This window comes from Coregonus clupeaformis, chromosome 11 (genome assembly GCF_020615455.1).
Source record: "Coregonus clupeaformis isolate EN_2021a chromosome 11, ASM2061545v1, whole genome shotgun sequence".
Taxonomy (NCBI): Eukaryota; Metazoa; Chordata; class Actinopteri; order Salmoniformes; family Salmonidae; genus Coregonus; species Coregonus clupeaformis.
Window position 1 is genome coordinate 672,001 of NC_059202.1, and position 8,442 is coordinate 680,442.

Sequence of the window (8,442 nt, forward strand, 5' to 3'; positions counted from 1 at the left end):
TTATTTTTGCCTCAATCACACTAACATTAGACCTGAATCAAACGATGAAACCAAATGATTGAAGACCAATATTCGGACGTTTTTGGACAGCGCAATGTGAGCTTTTATTAGAGTCAGTATAGCAATGTAAGTTACTGAGCTGTCAGTTTCCCTAGCTAATTCCCTACTTTTCACACTGACACGGATACCACTAGCCTTGCTCAACTAAACATTTCATCGGTCTCATCTCAACTTTGTATGTCACTCCAACAAAACAATTTGGAATGTACATTGATCTAATATTTAGTAATTTAGAACACAATGTCTGTAGTCAGAACAAGCAAGAGCTCTGCGCGCCTAAATGCCATTTGTGAAATCAGATCAACGAAGTGCAGGCGCAAAACCGCGACACGCAAGAGGGGGGCGGTTCAAAATGGAATAGACTCAGGATCTTGACAGCTGTGGTTATTTCCCACCCTATTTGTATACCGAGTTCGTTTATAAGGACGGGTCAGATGAATGCTTGAATCTACTAACCCGGTTAATTCACAGAAAGAAGACGGTGGACAGATTTTCAACTGCTATGGGGATACTCAAATTCTTCATGGGGTACAGTTCCAGAATCAGGGCCTAAAATTAACACCAGCAACCTGCTAAATGAGGGTAGATTTTGGCATTATCTATTTCACCGGCGACGTTGGCGGGTGGTCAGGGCTCCACAGTGCGAGCATTTCACTCGCATTTGTGAATAAATATAGTCAAGTATGATCATATGTATAGTAAAATAAATGCTGCAATAGCTGTTTTCAAAGTATTTCCGCCGGTTTGTGTCATAGCTGGTAAATTAATCGCACAGTCAAAGAACTACAAATCCTATATAGCCTATTCCACCTCGCGCTGCAACACTGCCTGGCTGGGGGCATTTTTAGAAGCGCTGCGAACAGGCATAAAAGTTGGTCTAATTTACTTCAAACGAAAGCCTACTGAAGTGAGACTTTGTCGTTGTGTTTCTTGGCTATATACATTGTTTTGTTCACAAGCTAGGTAGTTTTTCTATGATTGAGATTGAACTGCTAGGGAAGAGAAGACAACCCTTCTACTAGTCAGACACAGCCACAAACCTGACTCTAGTGACGCTACCACGGTAACCTCCCGTCCTCAGGTGAAATTTTTTGTCTCATCTGTGATATTTTGGTTAAAAGACTCCGGTCACAAAACAATTAATTAAACAATATACCACATGAGTTATTTCTTACCAGTAATACGTTTATTGTTTTAGAAACATTACAAAGCATGTTCATCCATTTTTGGGGGGTTTGTTGGTGTAATTTTAGCAGCCAAAATATATTTTGGCTGGTAGACAATCTGAGTGGCTGGTAGATTTTTTATATACCTGCCACAGTGGCTGGTGGACCAAAAAGTTAATTTGATGCCCTGTAGAGAATGCCATGAATGCTGCCTGCTGTGTGTGACATTGGCTTGGTTTGAAGAAGTTGCATGAAACTGTGTATGTCTAAATGACAGACACTGAGCTATTTAACCATTTGAGCATTTGCCTAACATAAGTTATTGGGCATGAAAAAGTAGAGCATATTTACAAAGGAATGTTTCTGATCCAAATTGACCTGTAACACAGTAGCCTACATCAGCACATAGATACAAATCTGTTTGTGTTGAACTATGAGTCCAAAGCTTACTTTGCTTTTTTGGTCTAATATGGACCAAGGCAACTTGGCTATACTGTCTAATGCTTCATTGTAATACTAATAGCCTACTGTGAGTCTTGTCTGTATACCTGATCCAACCTTGGCTGGATCCCACAACCTTGCATCTGTGTCTGTAGGTTATACATTAATTTCACTTGAGGCATAGCGGTTTTTGTTTAACCCATATTTTCTCCCTCTGTAACTAATCTTCCAATCCTGCTCTAATTCTGGCCCTTTTTCCTCCCCCCAGTAACTCCCACTCAGACATGTCTGCGCTAGTGGGAGAGGGGCGGGTCATAGCCCAGAGGGTCACCAGAAGCATCACCTACTACTACACCAGCCGGACACCAGGGGGCGATACCCCCTCCCTCTCTCCTCCCACCATTTCCCCCACCCCCTCCTTATCCTCCCATCTAGACACTCCTCTTCCCTCCTATTCCCTCTCCACCCCCTTTCTCTCAGACACGCCCTCTCACCCCACCATTTCCTCAACTCTAACCCCTTCCGCTTCGGATATACCAACCCTCTCTCCATCCTCGCCCTCCTCCTCCTCCCCCCGTCCCCTCCTCCTGCTCCTCCCTTGGCTTGGCGCCAAACCGGGGGCCATGGCGAAGTACCGGGACCTCTACCTGGAACGCGGCCTGGACATCCTATCTGTGGAGAGCGCCGTGTGGCACTTTCTGTGGCCTCGCTGGGGGCTGGAGTATGGGGCCGAGGTCCTGGAGATTCTGGATGACCCACGTTTCAAAGGGCGCCCCCTTCTGGTCCATGCCTTCTCCATCGGCGGGTACACCTTCACCCAGCTGCTTAGCCAGATGGTCAGGGAGCCACACAAGTACCCGGGCCTGGCCCAACAGGTCGTAGGACATGTGTATGACAGCATGGTGGTCGGGTCGCTGGAGCATATGGCTACAGGTGAGAGAGAGGGGAAGGAAAGGAGGTAGGATTGTCGGTTTGGATTATTACTCTGAGAAAGTAGAGGGATCTGTTACTGAGACGGTGTGTGTGTGTGTGTGTGTGTGTGTGTATGTGTGTGTGTGTATGTGGGTCAGTGTTTGTGTGTGTGTGTGTGTGTGTGTATTTATGTGTCTGTGGGTGTGTGACAGAGAAAACGCCTGCACTTTGCATCTGTATTTGTCACAATGTTGCTGTGTGTTGAAGACCTAGTAATCATACTCCCACCTTATCTCCTCTCTTGTGTTTACTGTATGGGGAAATGACATGGGCCTATCCAATTGATTTAACAAGAATTTAAATGTAATTAACCTTGACCTGTAAATAAAATAATCTATGTGTGTGCCTCAGGCGTGGGCAAGACCTTGTTCCCTCGTATCGAGCCCCTGGTGCGATACACCGCTATGCTATACTTCTGGCTCTTCAAGTCCCAGACGGTGCACTACTACGACAACGCAGTCCAGGTCTTCTACAACAGCCCCGTCACCGCCCCGGCGCTCTTCTTCTTCTGCGAGAACGACGTGCTGTGTGATCCCGTCGCCATGGAGGCGGCCATCTACTTCTGGAGGAAGCGGGGCGTTGCTGTGGAAACCAGGAAGTGGAAGGAGTCTGTGCACGCCGCTCATCTACGCTGTCACCCGGAGGAGTACCTCTCCACCTTGGAGAAATTTATGATCTCGCTCAACGTCGCCCCCCTCAGGGAGAACATGTGAATGGCTCATGTGCTAATCACAGTGGGGGGGTGTGGATAATTCAATAAAGCCTGAATACTCATGTTCAAAGGGAGTCTGCATGTTTTACTTTCCTTTTGCAATAATAACTACATATCCAATCCTGACTCCTAGCATTTGTGTTACCTATTATTATTATTAGTATCCTTGCCAAGGCCATGTGGGGCCATGTACAGATATAGGATCTTAATTTGACCAGCATTGTCATAGCAAAATAATCCTGCAGCATCAAGATTTGAACGTTTAGTCTATATTGTTGCTTGATCGGCGGTTAGGCTATTAGCTGGACAAAAAAAGTAGGCTGCATGAAAAGTGCAATACTGTTAATATAACCGTGTGTTGGTGTGTTTTTTTTTGTGTGAATTTATGTAAATCACAACGGTCATCTGCATTTCCTGCGGTGCATGAAAATTCTCAGCAACAAAAGTGATCAAATTTAGGTACTACATCTGTATGTGAGCAGGTGCACGTTCTGGTTTTTACCCTAGCACTACACAGCTGATTCAAATAATCAAAGCTTGATGATGAGTTGGTTATTTGAATCAGCTGTGTAGTGCTAGGGCAAAAACCAAACCGTGCACCCAGGGGTGGCCCCAGGACCCATTTTGGGTAACCCTGGTCTATGACACAGTCCATACGCACCAGATAACAGCATGATCACTATGTTAATGGTGAAACACATGAGACACAGCTCACTATCCATTGATTCACAATAGAAATTGATTTATTATTTATTGTAAGTATCGATTGTAATTGTTTTTACATTAGTATACATTAATTCTCAATAGCTTGTGATAGGGACTAGGGTGGAAGAGAGAGAGAAGAGGAGGAATACAGAGGGAGTGTGAGGGTAAGAAGAAAGGAATGAAATGGATAAGAAAATAAACACAGGAGATGGGGAAGAGATAATATGTGAGAGGTGGAAAAAAGACAGATATGCTACTGAGAAGTCTGGACAAGAAGTCCCAAGATGATGAGCTATATGTAAACCAAGTCTCATTTAGTCCTGTCATCACAGTCCATCTACAGTATCATGTCATCTGCTTTCCCCTGCTGTTGGTCACTTCTCTGATCCAACCCAAGAGTGTGGAGTTATAACAGTGACATGCAATTTCCAAGCAATGCTAACATGATAACACAAATGGTGATGTCTACACCTATGTTTTAATGGTCAAGGATTACAATGGTGCCATGTAAAACCTAAAAATCTCCCCCTGGTGGCTGTGACAGCCATTTTGCTACTCTGCCATAGCCAGACAATGTATTTTCCTTATATTTGCTGAACCAAACATGATAACACAGAAAAGGTGCTGTCTACGCTTATGTTTTGATGGTGAAACATTACATTGTTGCCATGTACAACCTCAGAAATGCTGCTAAAATACATTAAAAGAAAGGACAAGAAGTCAAGATGAGGTACTGTATATGTAAAACAAGTCTCATTCTGTCCTGTCATCACAGTCCATTTATCATGCCATCTGCTTTCCCCTGCTGTTGGTCACTTCTCTGATCTAACCCAAGAGTTCAAAGTTCATAACAACAGTGATACTCAATTCCCAAGCATTGCTGCCTCACTTGATCTCCACACTATATGCTTCCTCCCATGCACCGGGCTTATCCAAGTGAGGGTTAGCCCTCTTCAGTCACAGAAAACCACAACCAGGCCCTATCCTGGAAGTAGTTAATGACTGTCAACTCAATGAGTAGTGACAAACAGAATCTCTCAGAGGTTTTCTTATGATGCATTTCCAGCTTCTGTAGCATATAATTGATAAAAATGTGGACAACAATGCTATGTAGCAGGATTTTTTCCCCCTCTGCAATTCAATGTAGTTTGTATTCAACTTTTTTGTCTAGACAGTACATGTTTGTTTTTGGTCTCACAAAACATAGTTGTTTATGAGGAGGTAAAGGGTTAACTTGTGGTGAAGTATCTTGGCCAAGGGTACACCCTGTGAATTCCCATCCCAATGTGATATTGACTGCACACACCCCAGTTGGCATGGGTTTGCACTTGAGGAACAACCTGTGCCTAACATCTGGCACCGGCACAAAGTGACTTTGAACCACACACATAAATATAGGCACACACACATGCTCATGTAACGGGGCCAGGTGTGGCTAATTGTTGATTAAGGGCGTGGCCCACAGTATTTAATTCAGCTCTGTTTGTTTAGTCAGGGTATCCCCTTAACCATGTTAAGGTTCAACGTGCCTTTGGAGGACGGTGACGGTTTATCATAGGTAAGTATGGAACTGTAGCAATTTTATACGTAGTGTTTTAGGCTTAGTGCCTATGGCTTCCCTAGACTCGAGGCTACAGGAATAGTACTGTGTATTTCCCACACGTTACACACACACAGGAAGTATGCAGAAGAGAGAGGAGGATAAAGAAACCAATGGGTCAAATAGTATCCGAATAAATTACTGTTGGATGCATGAACACCGTTATAGTATTATGGTATATGCAGAACAGTGAGCTACTCTACAATAAGTATGCTGATCTTACCCCGGCCAAGGTGGCCATCTTTGGAGGCCCACGACCAGCCCCTTCCCTGGAGGTGTATGAGACTTCTGGAAGTCTTCATGCCTATCAACTCTATGAGCATCAGGCCAAAAGGATTCTGCAGGGATGTTTTCTTATAATGCGTTTGTAGAATCTGTTGCATTTATTTGATAGAACTGTGGACACCAATGTTTTGCAGCAGGCTTATGGGAAGATGGAGCACTCCAGCTATGTTCTGGTGGATCAGGAGATCTGGAGGATGGGGGTGGATCGTCCACACCCTCAGAACGCCCCCCTCCAACATCACCAGGCAAGATGTATCCTGAAACCCAGAAGAGAAAAGAGTACCCAAGAAACACCTGGAGGTGGGAGCTGAAGGCAGATATAAGAAAAACCAGCATGGGGTGAAATGAGCTGGAGAATACTGCCCTGAACAGAGGTGGGACAGGCTGGAGAATACTGCCCAGAACAGAGTGCGATGGAGAGCAGTCATCAATAGCCTGAGCGATGGGCCTGAGCAATAAAATTGAAGTTTTGCCTCTGCTGTTCATTTCAGTTTGTCTTTAACTTTTACTGTCTATACCAGGGTTTCTCAACTCTCTCCTCGAGCCTCCCCCACAAATGTTTCACTTTTCTGTTTTAATCCTAAACTGGCACACCTGATTCAATTAAAGGCTTGATTAGTTGACTAATTGAATCGGGTGTGCCAGTTTAGGGTTAACAAAAAATGTGAAACGTCTGGGGGAGCCTGAGGAGAGAGTTGGGGAAACTCTGCTCTATACCCCTCAAATCTGGATCTCAAAGCCAGGTGGGTGCAATTAATTCAGGTAGGACAGAACCAGCAGTAGTCTGGACCTCGTAGGGTAAGACTTGAACAGCCGTGGTCTATACAGTACATGTTAGTTTGAATACACAAAATACTAAATAAACCTGCATGCTTTAAGTGTATTACCAGCCACCACATCTGGATGAGGAAGTAAAGGGTTAAGGATCTTGGCCAAGGGTACATTCTGAACTACCATCCCCATGTGGTCATGCATCTAGCTTTTTGACTGCAGACACTGATAGATGCATGAACACTGGATGGGGGTGTGCTCTCTGCTGTCTCCTGAAGTCCACAATCAGCCCCTTCATTTTGTTGACTTTGAGGGAGAAGTTATTTTCCTGGCACCACTCAGCCAGGGTCCTCACCTCCCTGTAAGCTGTCTCGTCATTGTTAGTAATCAGGCCTACCACTGTGTCGTCTGCAAACTTGATGTTGAGTTGGAGACATGCGTGGCCATGCAGTCATGAGTGAACAGGGAGTACAAGATGGGGCTGTGCTTTGTCAAACAGTGAGCGACTATTTTAAGAATGCATCTATGATAGGATATAGCCAGTCCCTCTGCCAAAATGAAGCAAACAGACTAAGGTTATGAATGACATTAGTATTAGGAAATAGAATTACACCACTTTACATGGTGTTTCTACAGCATCAGATAATCCAATCTAGTATCTAATCCAGTGGCGGTTGGTGCCATTTAAAATGAGGGAGAATTTATTTGTATTTTTATGAACATGGCCTTATTTCTAATACAGCATATTGGATGACTGTTCATATTCCATTCACCCAGCTCAGTGTAACATCGATAGGCGAAGGTTAAGTCATGCATCCTCCGAAACATGGAAGCCAGACGCACCAATGTGTCGGCGGAAACACTGTTTAACTGATGACCGGGGTCAGCCTGCAGGCGCCCTGCCCGCCACAAGAAGTTGCTAGAGCGTGATGAGCCAAGTAAAGCCCCCCTGGCCAAACCCAGACGACTCTGGGCCAACTGTGCGCCACCCGGGTCTGTAGTGACGCCTCTAGGCCCCCGTACAATCACTTTTTAATGCTGATAGTTGAGTTTGCCACTTTTGTGACTGGCTTTGCCTTATAATCTTTAAGCTGTGTTATATTATTCCTGTTAATGGATGTGTTCTGATCCACAATTATTTCCTTGAGATATTTCTGATTTTGAGGAGTGCCTAGTTTCTCAATGACCGTGCTAATGACATCTTTGCTTGCACAATTGCGTGTATCCAAACCCAGACGATTTTGACATTTATCTAGGATGGACTCCCAGATTTTGTTGCACAAGCTGGTCACTTGATTTTTGTATGTTTGATAGTGTGATGAGTTTTGCTTTGTTGGACTGTTTTGCTAGCACAGACTGGAATATGTTCCGGGATTCTTCTTATGGCATTGAGGAGTACACAACATCAGTCACTGGCTTCATCAATAAGTGCATCGATGGCGTCATCCTCACAGAGACTGTACGTACATACCCCAACCAGAAGCCATGGATTACAGGCAACATCTGCACTGAGATAAAGGGTAGAGCTGCCGCTTTCAAAGAAATCCCGCTATGCCCTCCGACGAGCCATTAAACAGGCAAAGCGTCAATACAGGACTAAGATCGAATCGTTCTACACCGGCTCCGACGCTCGTCGGATGTGGCAGGGCTTGCAAACTATTACAGACTACAAAAGGAAGCACAGCCACGAGCTGCCCAGTGACACGAGCCTACCAAACGAGCTAAATTAC

General features: G+C 44.7%; 1 protein-coding gene across 3 annotated transcripts; it reads left to right on the plus strand.

Moving 5' to 3' along the window:
* The first annotated feature begins 406 nt into the window (after nucleotides 1-406).
* Nucleotides 407-3,421, plus strand: LOC121542450. Of its 3 annotated transcripts, none has more exons than XM_041851846.2 (3): nucleotides 407-588; nucleotides 1,936-2,600; nucleotides 2,991-3,421. In XM_041851846.2, exons 1-3 carry the CDS (start codon nucleotides 563-565, stop codon nucleotides 3,350-3,352), a joined length of 1,053 nt encoding a protein of 350 aa, XP_041707780.1. In that variant the 5' UTR covers nucleotides 407-562; the 3' UTR covers nucleotides 3,353-3,421. The 3 variants fall into 3 exon arrangements, with proteins under 3 accessions (XP_041707780.1, XP_041707782.1, XP_041707781.1); XM_041851848.2 differs by lacking the exon at nucleotides 407-588 and adding an exon at nucleotides 618-642; XM_041851847.2 differs by lacking the exon at nucleotides 407-588 and adding an exon at nucleotides 955-1,141.
* Nucleotides 3,422-8,442: the final 5,021 nt, after the last annotated feature.